We start from the raw sequence: 24,053 nt of genomic DNA on the forward strand, positions 1-24,053 counted from the left end.
CTTGATGAGTCCCTTCACTGATCCTTAATAAATCTGCAATAACATGCATCGATACTTTTTTAAACATTCACTTGATAAGAGAAGAACCTCTACTGCCTCCAAGCAAACACATCTGAACAAGGTGAAGGTTGAAAACAAATGTCTGCTAGGCAGGAACACGAGTCACAGCACTGGGAGAATCAGTGCTCAACAGTTTCAATGAAGTACCATGATGAGTGGGGGCGAACCGGCCCCGGGTTTCCTCTCAGGATAAAGAATCACTTTCTATATTAGCTTTTTCCCTCTTTTCTTAAGACCTCAAAAAAAAAAAAAAAAAAACGACAATTACCTGGTTGACGTCGGCAACCATGTCAAAATATTATTTAGTATAGCGTTATTAAACTTGACAACCACATTGAGAATGGCTCAAATCAGATGAGAGGAAGGGTGGAAAGTGGTTAAAAGTGAACATGATAAACAAGTTACCGCAAAGGGCATCATTGCGAATCGCAGAGAGGTGACAAATGGTCGACTTCTCTCTGTCTCAGATTGTATGAGGACTGCTATTACTTTCTGTCATAGTTAAATTTGTCAAGATAAATGTTCATGCACTGGGACAGTGATAATTTCTCAGAAGCATCCTCTACATACCTAATAGATTTTATACACTGTACTCTCATCTAAGCCAAGATAAGAAATTCTTCAGTCTTAGCGTTTATACTTATTGAACTGAAAATATAAACACATTTAAACACACAGAAAAAAACTTTACAAAGAGGCACTTAATTGCACTTGATACAAAGTGCTCAGGACCTTGGAAGACCGATTGGCTTGTGGGCTAAATCTTCTGATAAAGCTTAAGAACAAAACACACAAAAAAAAGCCACTTGAGTTATCCAAAGTTAATGAACTGTCGGAAAAAGGATGTTTTCCTTTTCAAAATACATGACCGAACATAATACAGGAGCCCAGAAAAACAAGCTTTGATGATAAACTGCAGCATGCATAATCCTGTTACTTCATTAAACACTGCTTAACCAGGTTTCCTGGATATTAGATTGCACCACTGATAATACAAAATTCCAAATGTTTATTTGTTTTAATCTTAAATCTCACAGTCCCTCTGATGACTTTGGTTCCTTATTTGTGTCTCTTGTAGAAATGCTCACATGAAACTAAATTGGCTGTGAATATACTGGTTCTTTGTGTGATGACCCTCCTATCTGGAGAGTACGGTCAGACCAAAATATTAGTGTTCTTAACGAAATATCTCCCTGCTGAAAAACTAGTTATGTACATTGGCACTTTTCACTACAAAGGCATGGCCTTGCTCTGGTATGAGGTCTTTCCTTGCTCTAAGTGGAACAGCCAGTGAATAAGAAGACAAAAAAGGCACACAATTCTAGCAAAGCAACTCATGGTCTGGATACATGGAGGAGTGCTTTGTGAGATTTTAGGCACACAGAAGGGGCCACAGGGAGGCCAACACTGACAAATAACAGATGAGAAAAAAAAGACCATGTGCTATAAACAAACAGAGGAGGAAAACCACAGAAAAGATGCCTGTTGACACAATCAGAGAGAGGCCTATAAAGCTTAGCCTAACTGCCTCATGTCTCTGCTGCTGTCTAATGGCACAGCCATATTACGGCTCCACAGATTAAAGGGCAGAAGAAAAAAAAAAAAACTAATTACAAAATCATAGAAAATCATTCATGAATGTATAAAAAATACATATGTAAACTGATTACCGTTAAACATCCCACCCATTCCCCTAAAATGGTAATAAAAACTAAAAATAAAATCATAATGCATAATGAGTACAAAATATTTGATTTTTTTTTGTTTTGCCTAGAAATACACACAAACAGACTGCCGTTGGGCACAAACACTGACCTCGGAGGAATGTCCACCAACCACAACACTTAAGGCAGCCAAAGGTCAAAGGCTACAATGATACTTTCCTTTGGTATATGTGTTAAAGTTGATTAAGTCACCACTTTGGCATGCTGACACATTTTACACTTCATTTGGTGGTGCCCAAAGCCCACTGGTTAAGTGCTTACATTTGGTTTGGTACAAAATACTTCTGTGCTTTTAGTCAATAAAAAAAATGCATAGTTATTATTATTTCAATCTAAGGAATTAGGCTCTCACAGGCAAAAGTCTAGTATTATTAAAGTGCATGTCACTGATACTACAGCATAATACAAATGCAGGTAGTATCAATGTGTAAAACGATTGTACTAATCATTCTGCCTGTTCCCTTGAACACAAAGTGGAGAGAAACACTGGACAGTACCCTTCTTCAGAACCATAACAACAACCTTCATATATAAATGCTCCAGATAGACTCAATGGCTCTATTAGGAGTGAACACTGAACCCCATGTATCTGAGACATCCATTTTTTTGTTGGCACTTCAGATAAAACTATGGCTTCTTTTTAAAATATATGTATTTATACTATATGGCAACGACAACATTTTGAACAGTCTTAATTCAGCTGAAGCTGAAAGAGGGTAAACAACCACTGAAACCTGGGCTGCTGAGGCACAGAAACATACTGGAGGCAGGTCTCCAATCATGGACGGTTCTGGGATGGCCTGGGAGGTGCCTACCATCGCCCGCTAATGCTGGCCATGTCTGCGTGAAACTGACGAGAGAGGCGGCCGCTCGCTCCCCCTTCCAGGAAGGAGGACCTGATGGGTGGCTCAAATAGCTTCCTCCGGTTCTTGTTTAGTTCTGTAAAAAAAAAAAAAAAAGATCACCACAAAGCATTAGTGGTAGCAAAGGTGATACAAACATGGTAAATGTTCTAGTGCTGCTTTGGGAGCTGTAAAGTAAATCAAAGTAAAGAAATAAACACAAGCCAGGGAGTATGTTAACATTTCTTTTTAGCCCCCATTGATCAACAATGACAAGAAAATTGGATTGAAATCACTACAGGATTGCTCAGATCAACAAAAGACCTCTTTGTGTCCATCTGGTTTTACACAGCAGCTTGGACAAAATGCTTTCATAAAAATGTCAGAAGCACACTCTGGCATCTCTGAAGTAATTCATATGATAGCCACGTTCGGTCGCTGCCAGCATAAACCTTCAGTTTGAATACTGGAGACAGGCAGCTCACTCTAGTAGCTCTTTTACTGGCAGACTGGCAGGAAGTTAAAACCTGGATTGCCTCGACTGGCTTTCTATCTCTCTATAATGAGAGGCAAAAACACAAAGACAAAGAGACAGAGGCGTGCATGTTTCTTTTTTGGAGCCCCAGAGCCCGTCAGCAGAGATGAAAGTTGACCCGTACTTGGCTGAGGCGTCAGGCAGCAAAACCAATTCTAGCCTTGGATCCCTCTGCTTCCTTAATAATCAGCGCACTGGTCTCGCCATTTCCCCTCGTTGCTCTCACTGTCAACCCTGGCTCCGGTCAGAGGGTTCTGAACTTTACAGAAAATCCATGGCAGGAAGCTCATGATCCCAACACGAGCATGAATAACTTAGGAAGCCTAACAACTCCACCTAATACAATGTCCAAAATATGACATCAGTGATGACACCCACAACATTCACATTAGATCTATTGCAACAACAGGACAGAGTCTACATCAGCATCAGGGCAGCTGGAACAACTGGAGAAATACCAACACACTCATCTGAGAAGAATGCGTCTTAATCCCATTGACTCCTGCTGCTGCAAATTACTGCAACGCGTTGTTTTGGTACATTTACAACATACATTTGTTACAACAGTACTGTCTTGTCTACTACTCTGCCAATAATAAGGGCCACCTATTGCTTTCAAATCCAGTGGTTGCCAGTGTGGATGGTCAGTTGGAGTTCACTTTTTTTTCTTCTACACAGCTGGGCTCCACACAGAATTGTTGCAGAGACAGACAAAATAGGGAACTTTAACACAAGCTAATTTGTGTGAAGTGCCTTCAGCAGGAGTGAGCTGGCAGGACGTGGCTCCAGGGCAGAGCTGGTCAAATGTGTTTACTCTGTACTCTTTCCCTATGTTCATGTTGGACAGGTGATAACAGAGAAAGACAGGGACGAGGGGCGGCATTAAAAATAGAAGACGTGTTCTTCATTTGTACCTGAGATGGCGAGCAGCATTTTCCTGCGGGCTCCAAAGGTGGTGATGCCCAGTTCCTTCAGGTCCTGGTCTGTTAGAGTCAGGAATGTCTGGAGGTCAATCTGGAAGCAGCAACAATTCCATTTAACAATTTTGTTACCACAATTCAGAAACTCCTACTAATAGGAGACCTTCTACCAGCATCGGCATGACTAAAACAAGTGGCGTCCTTAGTATAACAGCTGTAATAAAATTGCCACCCATAGCTAAAAATACTATAATGCAATGCTCTTTTTATTATAAATGTTCCCAATGGATATACTGTACATGCCATCCTCCAACACACATTTTAACAGTACAGAACAGCAAATGTTGGCAAACCTGTTCCCTCACAAGAAAGTAAATATGCCCATAAAGTGTGCAACATGCTCATAGTGAGCATGCTGATGTTCATCGGGTAGGTAACCAGGTTCACCATGTTAGCGTGACAACATTTGCTAAAAGACAAAGAACAGCTAAGGGTAGGCTTACAATTTTGGAGAATCAGAGTCTGTCTCCAGATCTTACGTCCCATAGTTAAAATCCTAACACAAGAAGAAGTGGATTCTCATTTTATGCTACCTCTTGTTGCTGGAAGACGTCTGTGTACTTCCCCAAGCCCAGCTTGCTGAACAGCTCAGGCAGGTCTGAGCCTTTCAGAGACGAGTTCAGGCTGCAGCCGTTGCTGCCAGTTACAGAAGAGATGCAGTCCATGTAGTTGCTGCTGCTGAGGTAATGTTCTGCAGCTGTTCACCAATGGATTAGGGCAAAAATTAAGAGACACATAATAATTTTAAGGAAGCATAATAATTCATTCACAACCGAGCTATCACAGGCGTTAAGTCATACAAAGAAACAAAGAATATTTAGCTGCAACAAATGTAGATGTGTATGAAAGTCCGAATAGAAAATTCAATGTGCTACAAATTTTGAATGATGAGACCACTATAGCTCCAAAGTAGCTAGATTGGTATAAGAGGCAGATTGGATGGAAATTTGCATAAGTTCCATCTCTGAACTTTGCAAAGAAAAAACACACACATAAGCATGAAGACCAAATTCAGCATGTGTAGATAACGGTGCACACACATTTTAAGACAAATTCACTTTTGAGCAGATGGTGATTTCTCTTGAGTGTATACTTAATCTGTTCTCTTCAGTGTGGCATTATTTAAAGCTTATTAAACACAGGAGTAAATTAAAAATGTGACCTTTTGACTATAGTCTATTAAGTCTTTCTGTGAAATTAATTCACCATCAGTGGCAAAAATGTAATAACATATTCTGTTACTCTTTGTAATTGTGATGTACTTATTCTTGATGCTGACAGTGTTGACTAATCCAATGCTTAAACGTTATCAGTGCTTGTTTGTCCTTGTATCACTGATATTACAAAAATATGCTTAACTGACCAGATTTGTTCTGTTTCCTCTTCGGGCTGCTGACAGCGGAGGGGAACTCAGCGTGACTTGGCAGTCCGTTACCGGTGCCATTCCTCTCTCGCCAGTTGTCAGAGTCACTGCCGTTCCCGATACCTTCCCGGCTGTTAGATCGAGACAAGGACAGCGGGGAACCCTGAGAGAGAAAACAAAGAAAATCCCAACATTTAACGAGTAGTTCTGACAGACTAAACTGCATCTACTTGTCATTGTATATGGTAAGACAAAAAAAAAAAAAAAACATGACAGTAAATGCCAAAGAGGGTGAACTTATTTATCAGAGGCGATGAGAATGGCACTACGGCCCTGTATGTCTGACCTCGTAGGTGGTGCTCATGCTGGGCTTGTATGGAACATGATTGGCTCTTCGCAGCTCCTTAATGGTCTCAGCTGGCATGGACTTTGAGAAGCCCAAACCACTCCAAGTGTTGGTAGGGGTCCGCACCTCAGTCACCACGGGCTTCTTTAACATAGCTGTGTGAATACAGTCATACAGTGATACAGTGATACAATCATACAGTCATACAGTGATATGCAACCGTAAACTACCTGTTTAATTTCACTTTCATAAAGCGACTTTTCTGCACTGATTACAATGTTACACGTGCATCTACTTGTTGTTAACACTTGATACTTTTTAGAGCAGCCGCATAAAATTAAATTGAGGTTTTACATGTAATTGTATACACATTTTGGCTTGATTCACATAGTTGGAAGTCTCACAAAATTTTTAGAGAGTTTTGTGTGCTTGAATTTGTAATTATGGATCCACCAAACAGAAGTTGCGGTTTAAGAGCTGTGAATTACACATTTTGGCCATTTACTAAAACTTCTATCCGTTGGGATACAAGTTTGCAAGAGAAAAATTGAGTCCTCTTCCAAAAATGCTTTTTCAGGGGGCACATAAATGTTGATAAACCTACTGGCAGTTGTTTTCTTTCTATGTGGTCTGTCCTTACACAAGGCTAAACTATAGGCTACATCCAGGCACTACTAATGACAATGTAGTATTTGACCAGACGCAAATGTCAACTTACCTTTGGTTGCCAGCAGCTTTTTCTGTTCATAGTCAAACGCCTGAAAAGACAACAGACAGTTTTATTCCATCATTACTTATTACCCTGGAAGCTGTGTTTTGTGTGTGTTGGATGTGTGTGTGTGTGTGTACCTGCATGTTGGCAAAAGAGGTCTGTGGTGCCAATCTGATTCTCTCCCTCTCATTTTGCTGTGCTGCCCTCTCTGCTGCACGCTCGCTGCCAGGTGCCCTCTTATCTGCCACAGGACTGTCTGATGAGCTGGACTCAGCGTCCGAGAGAAGACAGTCAGAGCTGTTGGGATCACACAAAAAAAGTGCTGAGTAAAGAAAATCTAGCCTAAAGGTACAAAAAGGACAGAGTTGTAACCTCCTTAATCTCATCTCCTCACAATATCATTGAGCCTGTCCCTGGTTCGTCAGGTTTAACTATGTACAAGGTTTTATTAAGAAACAGATGGTTATTCTAATAACTGTGCTGTCCAGGGTGAGTGTGTGTAACCCAGTCCATATGGCAGCCTACACATAAACTCCTAAATCTCCATATGGGATAAAATAACCATCTCTGCTAGTTTGTGTGTTATCATCTAGTTTTGTCCAACTTTTTAAAATACAATCTGTATTCTTGGGTTTGATTCCCAGTTTTTGTCCCAGTGTTTCTGTGGATATCACTTTGTCCATGTGTGAATGAATTAATAGAGGACTGCCAAACTGTAACAGCATGAGCTGTAAATGATCTCAGAAGGGATGCTAAACAGTATCAAGACAAGCTGTAAATGATCTCTAGATTCACACATACTGTAGATGGGAGTTCTTGGTGCCCTGCAGGAGCTCCACAGCCTGTCGTTTCCCTGATGACGTCTTACATGAAGCCAGCATCTGTTTCAGCTCGCTCCCATTGGCTGAGTGAGAGGGGCTTCTGGGCATGCCCACTTCCACAAATGTGTCAGAGCCTGAAGGAAACAAAAGGCAAACATATTTTGATTATCCTTCTTATTTCTTTCCTGTTAATTGGTCCAACGTTTAAACAACACAGACTTCTGTATAGAAAATACACAATATTCACAGCATTCATCAGATTTTTCAATCTCTGCCATGCACAGCCTGTCTGTCAGCAGTGACTAAGTTCCTCAGTGTTAAGAAGTGTGTGAATTTTGGTGGCCAATGTATGTGTGCATGCGTTTAAGTGTGAAAAGTCTCAGTTGAATCCTGGATTAATTAAAATCACAGCAGCTGTAATTATAGTGGGTTTTCCCCAGCTTCTCTACTATCAGCCTGACAGAAACCTGTTCTGTGTAACAGGATGTATGAGTGTGCAGATATATGCATGTGTATAATCAAGAATATCTGCATGGTGTACTGTATAGCGTAAAATAATATGATGTCAGTCAATCTAATGAAGCTCTCTTGGGTTTAATGTTTGAACAATCTCCCTGCACTCCCTGATTTGAGTCGAGTCAGACGGGGCGAGCCAGTCCAAACACATTCTGCGACACAGGAGGAGGTAAGGGAGGGAGAGGAAATCTTACTGGGATGCACCACATTGGGGGAGGACAAGCTCAGAAAACAGCGCGGAAAACCGAGACGCGTGAGAGTGAAAGTTTGAGGGGAAAACCGCAAAGTGTAAGACACAGAGGAAATGAGGGCCTTTCTGAACCGCAAGGAGACCAGCAGTTAATCTGTCTCCGTTCCAACACAATAAACGTAGTCAGAGGGAGTATGAGGTTAGGAGGACAGTATAAAGAAATAGAAATAAGTTAATTTAAGGAATTTCCTCAAAGTGGGTTTAAGGGTTACATAAATCTCAGGTGGAAAAGCATAAATTGGACATTTATGTTATGTCTGCAAGGCCGAGGTCCTGCAATGTCGAAAACAGCAAAAAATTCTGTCTATCCGAGGTTACAATCACACATAACTCACAAAATTTTAAGTGCGTCTTTAAAATAACTGACTCACTAGAGGGCAAAAAATCTGCAATATGTCATTATATCGCAGCGGTATCGGTATCATATCAGCGCATGTTATCTGATATTCGCTGATTTAAAAAACAATACTTCAATATATGGTGAGTGCACTGTGATTTACAAGACTGTGACAAGCAGCACAGGGTAAGAGAAAAATAAGCAGTTCTCAGCTATGTCAACTAGAACTGGTTGACAATGTATATGTCAACAATGTAATCTTAGATTAGAAATTCTTTAAAACAGACTTAAATATACTGGCGTCACTAGCCAATACAGATGACAGGCTGTGCCTGCCTATTGCCTAATAAGAGAAAAGTGTACAGGATAGAACAGGATGGACTAGGAAATGCAGGCGCCTTCACAAACCTCTACAATTTAGGGCTAGATATACTCATACAGAAAAACAAAGATGAGGACGAGGTTGTGTGTGTACCACATTGGATGACACTGACATGTTTTACATGTTTTTTGTTGTGTACGGCCAGAAAATTAAATAAATATAAATTTCGGGCTGCATGTGGGCAGATGACGCAATTTACATCAAGCAAACCCTTGCAGCTATGTGGCCAGGTAAAGTATAATTTGGTCTGTAAGCACAGACAATATCAACCCTCCTTATCCATCCAAAAATGACCCGATACAAAATCAGTTTTGTATTGTATGGTAAAACATTTATAGTAAAATAATGTTTTACTATAAAATAAGAGCAATGATGCAATACTATGCAGTAAATACTGAAGTTTAGCCACTGAAAAATACAACAACATATAGTGGTATTAAGGACATTTTGCATAGTGCGTGAAGCAGGCTGGTGGAGTTTCTTTACGAGAGTACCTTCATCTGGGCTGGACTTGCTGGACAGTGGTTCTGATGGATTGTGTCCACTTGCCTCCTGGACCGAGTCACATGGGGCTGGACTCAAAACTGTTTCTGCAAGTGACGCAGTTGCTATCCTCCCATAGACTGAGCCAGGATGCTATACATGGATGCACACACAGAGCAAAATACATACAAGACAAGTGAAGTTTACCAAAAAAGAAATTCAAAGTGAACTAATGCAGCATACAGTTTATAAATGGTCCAACCTTGACATGTCCATTGAGAGTGCAGGGGCCCTTGTTGCAGTCAGGGACCCCGTTGGGCTGCTTATCTATGGGAGCAAGGCCTGGCGGAGGGGATGGAGTACTCTGTGTGTAACCCTGCACGCCCGACAGCAGGATGCTACTCAGGGTGGCCTGGGTGGCAGGGTGCAGCATCAGCTGAGATGAGAAGCCTGAAAACATGAGCAGTGAAGAATGTAGCATTAACAGTTGTGTACATTGTGAACTTTTAGTAGTTCATAACGGACAGGTGAACTATTATCCTTGAGACATGTAGCTTTCTGTCTGCCTATCCATATACCTACTTATTCAAGATGTAATCAAACAATAAGAAGAGACAATGGGCAAAATACCAACCTTGGGTGCTGGTGAGTGAACTAGGCCACAGGGAGGGGGGGGGTGTGGGGTTGCTGGGGCTTGGGGTCTGCAGGGGGCTCATGGAGGAGTTTAAGCTGTTGAGGACAGCGTTTGGGGCAGCAGAGTTGGTGAGAGAGTGGGCCGCCGTCGCACCCAGGAAACCTGAGCACAACATAAAGGAAGGGGGGAAAATGAAGGAGCGAACAGGAGATTAATAGATCATTGGTGGTCCTGTCAAAGCACAAAGCCATTTTTCAAGCTAATCACACGTTACACTCAGGCCCTAAGAAATAATCTTGGTCTTCCAGCTATTTAACTGGAAGTCCATCAAACTGTCATCAACCAGACAGCAAATGAGGGGAAGAATTTCTTACATTTCTTCAAGGTCATGGATGCAAAATTGCATATCTAGTGTGTCCTCATACCCAATAAAACCATGTTATTGAGAGCACCAACAATGTGGTGCTTGGTGTCTTAACCCAAACACAGTGTATGAAAACAGAAAGAAGCAGGTCTGTGGCTTTAACAAGGGGCTAGTTTGGCTCCAGGAATAAGGCCAGGGATTCTTCTGGCAGACTGGGCTGTAATCTGAGGAAGACAAGCATGTAGCAATTACTAAAGGCCAGGATGTGGCCGTCCACAGCTTCACCCCCGGGCCCCTGGGTTTAAAAGAGACAGCAAGAACCCATTTCTACTGTACTAGGACTTTTTTGTGACCAATTATTTTATTTTTTTTAATTTTCCTATCTCATTTGGTGGGGACACAAGGACATAAAATAAAGGTAATCTGAACAAAATGTGCAAAAAATATATCTCTGGGATCATCTAATATTATCAACACAAATAAAGACCTAATATCACTGTTCAGTTACTCCAAATACCACAAAGACCTAGAACTCCATGGCTGGAGAAAATAAATAAAAGTAAACAAATATATTATGGATATTATTACTAAACTATTGTCATATTCCTCTTCTTTTAAACATGGTAAGACAATCTCTAAGTAATATCATGTAGATTTGTGGTTAGCAATTGATGATATACTGTAGATACACAAAAGAAACTGCATTTATATTTAAACTTATAAAAGAGATAAACTGTGATGGCTCTATTGCTGGCTTGTGCTTATAGCCATGAGCTACTTCCTGTCAGCTTCCACTATCCCCCTATCTGCTTTTCCCCCTGCCAATGATGCATTACTCATATCTTAATTTCCATGTTTGTAAAGTCTAAACCCAACAAAACGATATCATATTAAAGCTAAGAGCAGATAACTGGGGCTAAATATGCATTATATTATACCACTCTTGCTACAGTCAATTAAAATTCACCCTTGGAAACAAACAGAATCCTGACATCTGTTCCAAGCTGAACTCATGTTGAGGTCAGCGCTGCAGAAAAACAAACTCCTACGCAATTATAACCGTTCATCATGATATGATTCATAAGCTCACGATTCATTCAAAGTGGCACAACTAAATTCGTATTGAGGTTATTTTCTGATGGTTGGCTGATCAAAGATTTGTATGTGTGGGACTCATTTCTTGGCATCATGGTGAGGCTAGTTCTTTAGTCGAACAACTCCTACTGTAAAGCACAAACAGAGATGATATTGCAATGACTCACTGGCTGTGATTTATGTGAGTGTTGAGAGGATATTTGTATCTGACTTTAAAATCACTTGCACTCAGTGATTCAGTTAACCAGGTGATAACAGGCTTTGAGGAGATCTGACTCAAATATATCTTTAATGGATGTGTTGCTAGTGTTGAGTATGTGAATGGTACAGATGCGAATGACATTGATGTATGAGGACATTAGTTCCTCTACAAAGACATTTCATCTCCATCATCATGGAAAAAGTAAAAGAATAAAAAAACACAAGTTTTGACAGTGTCATTACCGAGATTGCTCAGCCCCAGGCCAGCTGAGGCCAGGATGTCCAGGCCAACGGGGCAGATAAGGGACGGGGATGGGCCGTTGGTGCTGGGATTCAACACCACAGAGGGTGAGGAGGATGACACTCCGTTGCTCTCCAGGCCCAAGAGAAATTTCCGCGCTTCGTACATGTTCACTGCATTCCTCTCCACGCTCTTGACTATGACAGACTTAGATATTGAGGGAAAAGGGAGAGGTGATGAGAAACCAAAATGCAGAACGGGGAGAGGGGCAGAAGAGGAAAAGCAGGGGAGGGGCGAGGGATAGATAGGGTAGGGAATGTTGGCACCAGAGATAGAGAGTGAGAGGGAGGATATGGGGGAGACAAACATAAAGGGGAGGAAGGAAGAGGGTATTAAGGGTTAGATTAGGAGAATAAATATTGAGGCAGTGTGGGAGAGAGAAGGAGACATGAGAGCAAAGTCTGAGAGAAAGCCTTTCTTAATCACTTTAATAACACACCATATCTCGCTCATTGATATGAATGAAGAGAATATGAGGCAATACTAGGTATTCAAGGACTGTTATACTATGAGGCACTAAGTCATCCATAAAGAATTATAAACGGGAAATATTTTAAATCAGTGAGAGAAATGACTTCTACATTTTCCACATCAACAGGAACCCTGCCCTCCATAAACATCAAATAAAACTGGACGTGAGCACAAATCATGTACTGACTCTTTGCGTTTTTGGCAGAGTGGAGCTGACAAAAAAAATGGATTCCAATCACAATCAGTCTCTCAAACACACACACACACACACACACACACACCCTCCTTATGGATCTCCCAGAATGCCGGGACCATGGAGGCTACGACATAGCATTTGGACGGGTCTTTTGGATTACTGCTGTCACCTCGTTAAAATGTTTAAGTGAAGGGTTCTTAAGAGGATCTGGGCTGGGTCAGTATTTACACTGGCACCTCCGCACCAGTCCCCACAAGCCTGTCTGGTTTTGGGCATTGAGCCCTGGCTCTGGGTGGGACGTGGGCACCTCGAAGAGACTGTCAGGACTAGGCCAAGTGGTGAAATATGATGACAAATACTATGTGTTGTAGAACAGTAGACCATGAGTAACTTTAGAGGCTTAGTTGGCTTTGACTATAACACAGGTGTGCACCACAGTTACTGTAAGGTTGCAAATCACAATATAATATGGAAATGAATAACATGTGTCACTAATACTGGCTTTATTTACTAAAAAGGTGAATGAGTGTGCCTCCGATTTACTGCTTGATTTACTAAGAACACATGCAAATCAAGCCAGTTTCTTTTTAGCTGGAACAGATGAGGCACTATAAAAAGATTTAGTGTTCCCGTCCATCAGGTGAAACACCCATGGCAGGATGTGTGCAGAGGAGAGAGCACACTGTGATTCCCCACTGTGGTAGATGTCAATTTGCCAAAACTCTTCTCAGTGGTGGTATGGCATGATTCCCTTCAGTACAAGGTTCCAGTTTTTCTTTTTTATTTTCATAAAAGTGATGAAATGTGACATGGCAATCTATAATTTATTTCAATGTCATGCTGTGACATTTGACGAAGGGTAGGCTAATTCTCAAATGGAACAGTGGCTTATTTGTTTCTTGGTAGTCTTTTTTTCCCCTCTGTCTGACATTTGAACAAGTAAGACAGCAACTATGTTTTTCTCAGGGTGAAAAGTTAGGATGTTTCCTTCTAAACTGTCGTTTCAGTGGCGGTTTGGGTTTATTGGCAGGGCTGATTCATTTCATTAATCTTGTTCATTTAGCTTTAACGTTGCACCTTAGAGGTCCAGTGTGTAACAGGATCTTTTGGCAGAAATGGAACATAATAGTCATAGGTATGTTTTCATTAGTGTATGACCACCTTTTTATCACCTTACAATGGACAGTTTTTATCTACAGAGGGAGCGGGTCCATCATGCTGCCATGTTTCTAAATTATTTTATTTCACAGCCACCAGGTTCTCCTACACGCTTAGAACGGGAGGGTGAGGCAAAGTGGTTGTAATCTGCAACTACACCGCTAGATGCTAGATCTATATAAATAAAAGTAAAGTTGAGATTGATTGGAATGTAATTTGTAATTTGTGTTTTGTAGGTAAATAGTCATAAATTAAAGTATTTTATAGTTGCTAGTGTTTTGTGCAGTTTTGAATGTATTCTCTTGAAATTGAAATTTTGAACTGATGTTAATGCTTTCATTAAATACCAATCAATGCATCCTTGACTATGGATGTACGTATATACAAAATTTGATGGCAATCCATCTTATAGTTGTTGAGATATTTCAGTCTTGATCGAAGTGACTAACCAACATTTCCATCCCTAGAGCCATACCACTAGCATAGCTTAAAATCCGTTAAAAACCTTCCATGCTGTGTTAGTGTAAGCCTTTGTGTCATACCTTGCTGGGCTGTTTTGGCTTTGGTTTGATGCTGATGAAGACATCCAGCTGCTCCATTAGTGCTGTGATACACTGGGGTTCCACCTCAATGTCCTCTTTAATGTCAAACATTAATACCAGTGGCAAGCAGCCCTGTGGAGCAAACACAAAATAACAGTTTTCTTATGTCAGCAGGAGATATTGTAAAATATCTATGTTTCTATATTATAGGTTATGTCTTATAACGGTAGTAAAACATTTTTTATACTATACCATTTGTATACCCACATGTTGGCCATACCAATAAATACAAGATTCACTGCTGGATTCATCCCACACAGAGCTTGGGAAATTCCGCCAAGAGCAATCTGTTTTGCATGATCACCACCACAAGCACCACAGACATCTATATTTTGGGCTGAGTGCTGGACAGCGCTCCTATTGTGAGTGGGTGTAATTAGCAGCAGAGTATAGGGCCAGACTGGCTCTGACAGGGCCTGAGATTGGAGCTGTAATCTACAGTCTGGCTGGAAGAGGCCAAATCACACAGTACTCTACCGAAAGCAGAACTCCTTCCCCCCTCCTGTATGTCTACTCCTCGCTTCTACTTTCAGAGTGACTCCCCCACTCCTCTCTAACTTCGTCTCTTCTCTCACAACCTCCTCTCCCATGTTTTGCTTTCTATGCTTTTTCTCTCCCCCTCTAACTCTTCTCTTATAAATCACTTGTTTTTCACTTTCTTACTCAGACAGACAGTGAGAGGCTTCTTCTTGTGTGTCCAGACCAAGAGAAAGTCATGTTTAGTCACTGCAACAACTTTGGCATTTGCTAAATGTCTTTGGGGCCAAATGGGAGGCCGCAGACAAAGAGAAGGCAGCTCTGGCACAATTACTGCCCCACATTATGGATCGCCAAACAGAAAGCCAAAGCTGTTTTTACGCCCGAGATGTCTTATATGCACCAGCTCAGCAGAAGCTTTTAGCCAATGGTAATTAAACAGCTATCACTTTTACACATTTTTGAAACAGACATCTGATTATATTCCTAAGTAATTTAGATAAGGGTAGCCTCAGTGGTCACGGGCAACACAACAAGAATGACCACAGAGCATTTTTAACCAACAGAAATTTAAATGTGAGGCGCTTCCTCCTGCTCCAAAAACTAATGGTAATGTGCAGACCTCTGAATTACAGACAGGGCTGAAATTTAAATCCACCAAAATCTACTGTATATGCAAGCCAAACCATTACCATTAACACCAATAAAGATAATCTGTATACAGTCAGGACATTGAGAACTCAAGCCAAGCTGATGCAAATATGCATGACCATCTCACATGCAGGTATGTGGCTACATATCACGCAGGCTAACCTTGAGTCGGCTAGATTGTTGTATAACTGGACATTTCAGCAACATGAGCAGAGCCAAACAAATCTCTCCCAAGGCTATTCAAAACCCCCAAAGGCAATCATGGTTTTCTTCTTAAACCCCCATCTCAAAACCAACGCATCATTCACACATACCATGATGATGTTAGTGAAACAATGACATCCATTATAGTTACCACACAGCATGTGGAATCTGTATATGTAAGGAATATATTGCCAATGCCATCCATTCACCACAAAAACAAAGCTTAGCAGTTTAAAGTAATTCTTTTCAACCAGCAGATGTCAATAAACACACAACATACACACCATGAGGTACTGCCGTGCCAAGCAGACTGATTCAATGGTGCCCTGAATGTAGACTGTGGATTTCTTCTGGGGGCTGTTGGGGTCTGGGAAGTGGATCTGGGCTCCTGTTCTCTGGGTGATGTGCTTGATGTTGCTGCCATTACGGCCCTTCATGAAAAGGTGGTGCTGGGGTGCGATGTCCAGGTGGGTGGTGACTGAGATGGTGCTTGCCAGGCTGCCAGCTAAGTGCTCCAACAGCAGAGCGGTACCCCTCTGGGGAAAAAAGGATGACAAGGTAATTGACAAAATATGTGATATATATAAAGCTATTATTTTAACAATACTAAAAGTAAGTATTGGACAAATTCAAATTTTGTCCTGATGATGGTGCTACATTAAAAGGAATCATGAAAGATACATTGTAAAAGGACCACGAATGTCTGTACACAATTTTATCCAATAGTTGTTGAGATATTTCAGTCTGGCTAAAAAGCCAAACATGATTGTGTCTTAAAAAATTATGACATAATTGTATTCTACATGACAACTATAACATTCATGCTAGCAGGGCTTCAAATGATGACCATTTCCATAATTAGTTAATCTGTTGACTGTTCAGTCTACGACAACATGATGTCTTCAAATTGCTTGTTTTCGTCCAACCAACAGTCCAAAATCCAAAGACATCCAGACTCTCAAATCCTCATATTTCAGAGTCTGGAATGAGCAAATCTGTGCTTGATAAATAATTCATATCTTCTTTTTTTGATCGTTCATCAAAATTGCTGTAGATCTTCTTTCCATCTCATTTTGAATGCATGCTTATTGTAAGAGAAGATGCCCATATGTGTAAAAATGAATTATATATAAAATAATAAAGAATATAATGGACAATTTCCTGATTTCTCACAAGATTATCAAACAGAACAAATAAAATTACATGAAGATGTGACAAAGAGTTAATGAACAAAGAACAAAGAAACAACATTTCATTAAGAGTAATGGCCAGACCACATTAAACACTAATCAGTTTATGAGCATAGCAGTAGAGCAATGTTAGCCCAGAGAAAACACTGTATTTTCTACATAACCAAAGGAAGCTATTGTATTTTCCACTGCATCTGCAGGCCAGTTGAACAGTCTCATACCCCTGTCTCTGCTATGCCTCTGCAAGCCATCACTTGGCCTAGTAAAATAAGTCATTTCCAGCGTGCAATGGGAATTCACACACTGCGGCCAACATAACACAACAATCCGCCGCGGTTTTGGCAATCCTCGAAGGTGTTCCAAGGGTCTCACACCACCACATAACATAGCACACATATTCCTCTAATCCTCTAGGCTTCATCTGGCACACTTCCCAATCTTGACTGACCCCTCAGACCTACCACACACTCTGCTGGATACATACATATGCACATACATACACACACACAGGAATGTGTATAAATGCAATGCTACCGTGCAAATCCAAAATGATGTGCACAAGCAAACATGAATAAATAAATGCAGAGATGCATATATGCCAACTGCAGTCAATGGCAAACTGAGTAAAATGAGCTCCACATTCTTAACAGAGTAGTGGAGAAAAGTAGGTATGATTTGGCAGAGATGATGCGAAGACGCCTGGAAGTGCATCTGTATAAAATACATGGAATGTTTATACTTCCAACAAGCTGCAGAGTGGAGGAGCACAGTAAGAAACACCAAATAATCCACAAAATAAATTCAAAATAAAAATGTAACTGCTGGTACAGTAGTGGGGCAGGGTCTTTCTTAGTGGAGAGCTGACCCAGCAGCCATCCAGTTCAAGCTACCAAACGTCTCTCAGCACTCTCTTGCCCCTGTGGTGCTGAAAGTAATGAGGCAGTTTATATGAGAAAAGTGAGGAACGCTGACAGTGTTGGTGGGCTTTAACATGGTGCAGCTCTGGAAACCTTTTCTTGGTCTGTGGCTCGCCATGTAAACAGGTGGAGGAGAGGGAGGGTATTAACGCAAATATTGTTACACTGAAATGACTGACAAGAGTTTGACATTAGACCTTTTTATAAATACTTTCTGTCATGTCTAACAATAACACTGCCTTTTTGTAGTTGGCATTTGGTGTGTCTATTCGGCATGAAGATTTCTTTCTTTCAACTCTCTTAAATTATTTCTTTAATGAAGCACTAACATGTCGGGACATGTTTTATAGAGTTGAATCTATGACCTTTATGATTTTGTCTCTTCATATGTTCGCTCCAATTTAAGAGGTAAAATTAAAAAATAAAACAGAATTTATATTGTAATGTGCAGACCTCTGAAATGATTAGTTGAAAAAATTATACAATGATTTTGTTGTAGCCCTCTTTACTAAGTAGATATGGATGTGTCTTTGTTTACAGCTTAAGTGTTTAAATTCTTAAATCAAACCAGTGTATGAATCTGTTGGCAGAAATGGAAGATAATATTCAAAGGTGTGTACTTATTGGTGTATAATCAACTGAAAATAAGAATTGCAGTGTTTTCTTTACCTTAGAGCTGTTTTATCTACTGCTGCTAGCCATGTTTCTACAGTAGCCCAGAATGGACAAACCAATGGCTCTAGATAGTCTTTCGCATTTTTCGCAAGTTTTCCACTGTACGTTCCACTGTAACTACTCCTACACGCTTGGTTGAGTCAAAGAACCACTGGCTGTGGCTCAGAGGTAGAGCGGGTCGTCCACTAATCAGAAGGTTGTTGGTTCAATCCCCAGCTCCTCCTGCAGCATGTCGAAGTATCCTAAGCAAGATACTGAACCTAAAATTGCTCCTGATGCTGTTTCAGGTAGTTTGATGGAGTTTGCCATTCACTGTGTGTGAAAGGGTGAATGGTAGTAGTAAACGTAGTGTAAAAGCACTTTGAGTGGTAGGAAGACTAGAAAAGGCGCTATACAAGTACAGGCCCATTTACCATTTAAATACTCGCTGTCCTTTAAAACTGAATTGAAAAAATGATGACTGTCAAAGTAGAGCAGGTCATCCATTAATCGCAGGGTTGGTTCACTCCCTGGGACCTCCAGCCCATGTAGTGTCCTTGAGCAAAACACTGAACGTCAAATTGCTCCTGATGGCTTAGAACAGTGCCTTTTATGTAGCCTCGTGCCTGACCGTCAGTGTGTAAGAGCCTGTGCGTGTGAGTGACTGAGGAGGGAGTTTCGGTTTAAGTGTATTATACATGAAGCCTGTGACCTTCCTCACCTTGACAGCGTTGGCATTATTCTGTGAGCCGCGAACCACGCCGGTGGCCCTGTACAGCCGAGTCGGAGGCTTGAAGGAGACTGTGAGGTTGTAGGTCTGCGAAATGTGCTGCACGGTGGGGGAGCTGGGGTCAGACTGCATGATGGCGGGAAGCTCAAAAGACAGCACAAGAGGGAGCAACTCCTGCAATATGGAGGGACAGAAGGAGTAGAGAGAGGAGGGAAAAGAAAGTGGAATGATAGTGAGAGAATCATCATATTTCTATAAACATGGTGTCACAGACACATCATGATAGCTGCTGAAATGCTGCAGTCACGTAAAGTTGGATAGCTTATCGTTATGCTGCCACTGCTGCGAGAAAATAGGGAAATAAAATATGCCATACCAGATTTCTTTACAAAATCACAACATGCTCAGTATGGTGGCTTGCTGTCATTCAGACTGATTAAGCCCATTTGGACACAAAGTAAAAACAGGGATTTCTTTATACAGTGCAGACTTGTGTGAACTGACGTACAGACATAACAATCCTTGTTTTAAAAGAAGGTGGCAAAACTTGGCATGTAAATCTGTCAGCTCAAATAAGTCCAGAAAAGTTTATCAAAGTTCAGCAGTAAGAGAGACACCTTTTTTTTTTTTTTTTTACATGAAGTAAGCTACAGTGTACTGTGGCAGTATCATTTGGGAGATTAGGAAATTTAAACATTATGGCTACACAGTCTTTCAAACTATGGTTTGAAAATTGGGCAAAGCATCAGTGGTCTACGGTTCATTCTCATACATTCATTTCAAGTCATTGAATTAAACCACAGGAGCAGCAACAGACATCAGCTCTTGTCATTTGTATCACAGCAGTCATTCAAACAAAATAGATGCAGACAGGAAGGCCTCGCTTCATGCATACACATACTTATGCATGCATGGGAGAGAAATCACACAGGCACACACCCATACACAGACAAACTGAAGGGAATGTTCATACACACGCACAAAGAAGAGAATGAATACACACACAGTGTTATCCAAACAGTGACTCTTGGGCAGAGTGCCACTATGGTTTTGGCTGCCAGTGAAGGGCAAGCAGCATGAATTGCTCTGACCAAAGAAATGCATCCCTGATCAGTCCCATATGCGTTTGGCCCTACATTTATATCACGTTTCAGCACTCGCTCTCAGAGGGCTAGAGAAATTTAGGTCAGCTCTGAGGGAAATGCAAGAGAGGACAGGCAGAACAGCAGGAGTCAGGCACTGAATGAAGAATAAACTGATTTTTATGGTGGAGCTGACCTCAGCTTTTTTCAAAAAGTCTACCTGGCAGATATGAGTTTCACATGTATTCAATCTAGAAGCGCTGTTAAAAAGCCTCAGTTCTCCTGACACAAGGGTGAGAGATGAAGAAAAATGAAAATATCTTCGAGGTAAAGCCACCGGCCAGACCTTTCATCACCTGCCTGTCAGCTCCACCTCTGAAAGCTCCTAAAAGTCCCCCGAGAATCCATCACCTTAACAACCGACTTGTTACAGACTCAAAACAGATCTCCACCCAAGAAGGCCTCAGGAATACAGTAGACCTTACAAGTCCACTGTAATATTTCTGAATGTTGAGGGGGCATTATGTTCATCGCTAATGCAGCTCAGGGAGAAGGCACAACTGAGCCACTGGGAGGATGTGGTCTAAAGGCCACCCAGGACCAAACACGCAGCATACTGTATGCTGTTGTGTGCTGGCAACCTCAACAGTAGGGGGTCAAGAAAGTGGAATAAACCCTTCTTACTCCTGCATTTTACAGTGCGGAGCTTTAAAATCGAAACAATACTACTTTTGAAAAAAGAATCCTCTCTCATTCCTCTTTTTCCTTGTCTTTGATATTGGGGGAATTGTTTTGAATTTCTTGGCGAGAGTTAGATGAGAAGAAGATACCACTCCCATGTCTGTCTGTTTCAATAAGAATCTGGTGCCAGATGAAACTGAACAGCAGTTTGAGCAGGTTAAAAAGAAAACTTGTCTCGTTACATTCCTATTTAATACAAAATAAAGTGAGATATACTTATTAATAGTGATATTTCAGAGGTAGTGGTAGGTGGCTTTTTAAATTTTTTGACAGAGCCAGGCTAAACTAGGAAAACTGGCTGAGCTCTGGACAGAGAAAAATGAGAATCTAATCATCTTGGCAAAAAAAAAAAAAAAAATATTTCCCAAAATGTTAAAGTGCAAAACAATTAAAATTTAATTCATATTTATTGATGAAGCATGCAGATTTGTTCTAAAAATTATATCCCTGTCATTTGAAAATATCAGCACTTTGTAAATGTAAGAAATTAAACTTCAATTTAACACACTCTGGACAAGGTAATATGCGTTTGTTGACCAAATACAGAAAATCTACTTTATATTATGACTGAATGGTGAAAATTATGGTTTATAGATGAGCCTATTCTTGGTGAAGTTCTGATATGTGCTTCTTTTCCCTTCCTGTTTTTGAGGAAATTGCTTCCAGGTTAAGTGATGAAGCTCATACATAATTAAAGCTATGTGTGTTAGGACTATCTTGTCATGAGTACTGAGTGCTTTATGGAACGGCGTACAAGGTATTTTGGTATAATGGGTTCCATCAAAAGAAACCAAACTGACTAAGAGGGAAACCTGTCTCTTGATCCACCCCAGTCATCCGCTGACTGAGTATTCTTTGGAGGCCAGCACAATCTTTGTGGTTCTCTACAGCTTATATTATGAACCCTTTTGTACAACATTGCTACGGTTAGGTTTGATTATTCTCTTTTTTCACCCATTGCGAAAAAGTAGATGAACTGGGTTGTGGCTTGCTGCTTATGAAAACAACCACTAAGCACGAAGATCTATGGGTATGAATACATGTCGACATTTGCCAATACACACTGCACAAATATCCAGCACGACCTTCTCCTTCCTTCCTTCCTCTCTTTCTCTCTCTTTCTCTCTCTCCCCCCATCACACACTTCACTCGCTCAGTCACGCTCACATGCGCACACAGCCTTGTTAGTTTTGGTCAGTCCATAGTAGAGGAACTTGTTCACTGTAGACAACTGCTGCTGTGTTGAAATAAAGTGAAAGTTTAGGGATGTAACACTTCACATGAGCACAGAGGTCCTCCGCCCACAGAGCTGAGGCTGGAGGTCGGGCTTCCAGTCAGACTGAAAGTGAAGATGGAGAAGAGGCTAGGAAATGGGCTGAAGATGGGCTTGCCAAAGGGCCTGCTTGTATTTTACAATTGCTCCAGGGAAGTGGTCTGGGAATAAGTTAGGAATGGTGCTTGCGGCTTACAGAAAGTGCAGAAACTGTGCCTCGAGTGCACAATTACCTACTGTAACCCTGGAGTTCTTCCACTGGTAGAATTAGGTAGGGAAGTTGGCTGTCTTGAGTCTAATGTTTTGTTTATTGAGGAAGTTACTGTTTTGAGTGATGCACCCTGGATTTTAGACTAACACATGAGCTGGAGGTAGCTGGTCAAGCATGGATTGAGACTGAGACAGGCATTTTGAGGCTGTAGTCGCCAGGTGAAATTTATTCATTGTGCGGCTAAAAGTAAGGGGGAACATGTAACAGCGTGGGTATTGTTTTAAACATAAACGAAACGCCGAGCTGGCGTGGCTTGCAGGCTAACAACAGCAGTCCACAAATGTGTTAATTAGACAGGGGGTTTATTATATGCTTTCCTATAATTAATCTCTGCCATTGTCCTTGCACTCACTGCAGCCAAGCAGCATCCCCGCTTCTCTACTGCTTGTATTATTTTGTATGTATATACAATCGATATTTTCTGAATGAGAGGTCAAACCTACCTCCTCTCTTAAAATGGCAGGACACTGTGTGTGTCAAAGTTCAATCTGATTCATTGTGCAAAGTTAAAAAGATGCTTGATTTGTGACTACAAAGCCAAAATGTGCCTCACTTTGTTAGACATAGAAATAATAAAGGTTGCACCACAATCCATAAAACTAATACATCACCTGCTCAGAAGCTCAACAGGGTCATCATCAGGGTTGTGCGTGCAAACTCAAACAGCCATATTATAAAAAAATATGATATGATGATGTTTTTGATATTTTTTTCCATTGTAAAAATTGGTCAGTACTGAAGTCATTTGCAACTGTCAGAAATTCAAGCCGACCACAGTTGCTGTGCTACATGAAGGTCAAAACTACAAGCTTAGAAGCCTGCAGGGAATGAGGCGGAGTATCCCTTTAAGACAAATATGGCCAAGTTCCAACTTACCCTTATTTTTACTCGAGCTGCCTCCACCCCTCCTGGCTGGCCTGCAATGGACACCTGTTCACAATAAAAAGTAACACGTAAATCAGTTAGCAAGTTCAAACCCAATCCAAGACAAACAGTGGCTCAGATTATTGCATACAGTTGCACTTGATTTCAATGCTGTAAGCAAAATCTACAACAAATGTTTAAAGGTTTCCTCTAAACTGAAAACTAACCCCTTTTTGTGACATATTTCCAGTTAATGTTTTATATTCTTGAACCACATCATTACAGTTACCATGAGTCGAACACTGTGATTAGAAAAATGGCCCGCACAATTAAAGTAAATTACCTTTTAAAAACAACCACGAACACGAGAGGCCAGATTAAGTTAATTTTCATAGAAATGAAAATTCTGATAAATAGTCTCATTATATTTCTCCTCTCCTCTTTTCCTTCTTTCATGGGCAACTGCTCACTATACTGGAGCAACTGAAGATCTGCAGTGTTACTGATCCAGAACAAATAAAAACCTGTTTCTGGGACCCATTATTAAAAAAAGAAATGATTAAGCAAACATAAAGCAGGCCAGTCTGGTTCATCTTTGGCCCCTATTACTTACACACACACACACA

At 40.9% G+C, this 24,053-nt stretch overlaps 1 protein-coding gene across 1 annotated transcript in view; it reads right to left on the minus strand.

The window, feature by feature from the left end:
• Window positions 1-273: 273 nt before the first annotated feature.
• The window catches only part of LOC118329192 (protein bicaudal C homolog 1-like), a 55,249-nt gene continuing 31,469 nt past the window's right edge, over window positions 274-24,053 (minus strand). The window contains exons 6-21 of the mRNA XM_035663199.1: window positions 23,440-23,493; window positions 19,188-19,370; window positions 15,990-16,241; window positions 14,314-14,445; window positions 11,889-12,093; window positions 9,986-10,147; window positions 9,614-9,801; window positions 9,363-9,504; window positions 7,364-7,517; window positions 6,700-6,859; window positions 6,569-6,608; window positions 5,851-6,005; window positions 5,505-5,667; window positions 4,675-4,838; window positions 4,076-4,175; window positions 274-2,723 (exon numbers count right to left, since the gene is read on the minus strand). Of these exons, the coding sequence (XP_035519092.1) occupies window positions 2,596-2,723; window positions 4,076-4,175; window positions 4,675-4,838; window positions 5,505-5,667; window positions 5,851-6,005; window positions 6,569-6,608; window positions 6,700-6,859; window positions 7,364-7,517; window positions 9,363-9,504; window positions 9,614-9,801; window positions 9,986-10,147; window positions 11,889-12,093; window positions 14,314-14,445; window positions 15,990-16,241; window positions 19,188-19,370; window positions 23,440-23,493 (2,382 nt within the window). The 3' untranslated portion in view covers window positions 274-2,595. The remainder of the gene's footprint in view (window positions 2,724-4,075; window positions 4,176-4,674; window positions 4,839-5,504; window positions 5,668-5,850; window positions 6,006-6,568; window positions 6,609-6,699; window positions 6,860-7,363; window positions 7,518-9,362; window positions 9,505-9,613; window positions 9,802-9,985; window positions 10,148-11,888; window positions 12,094-14,313; window positions 14,446-15,989; window positions 16,242-19,187; window positions 19,371-23,439; window positions 23,494-24,053) is intronic.

This window comes from Morone saxatilis, unplaced genomic scaffold (assembly GCF_004916995.1).
Source record: "Morone saxatilis isolate NCDOM2014 unplaced genomic scaffold, NCSU_SB_2.0 Contig19, whole genome shotgun sequence".
Taxonomy (NCBI): Eukaryota; Metazoa; Chordata; class Actinopteri; family Moronidae; genus Morone; species Morone saxatilis.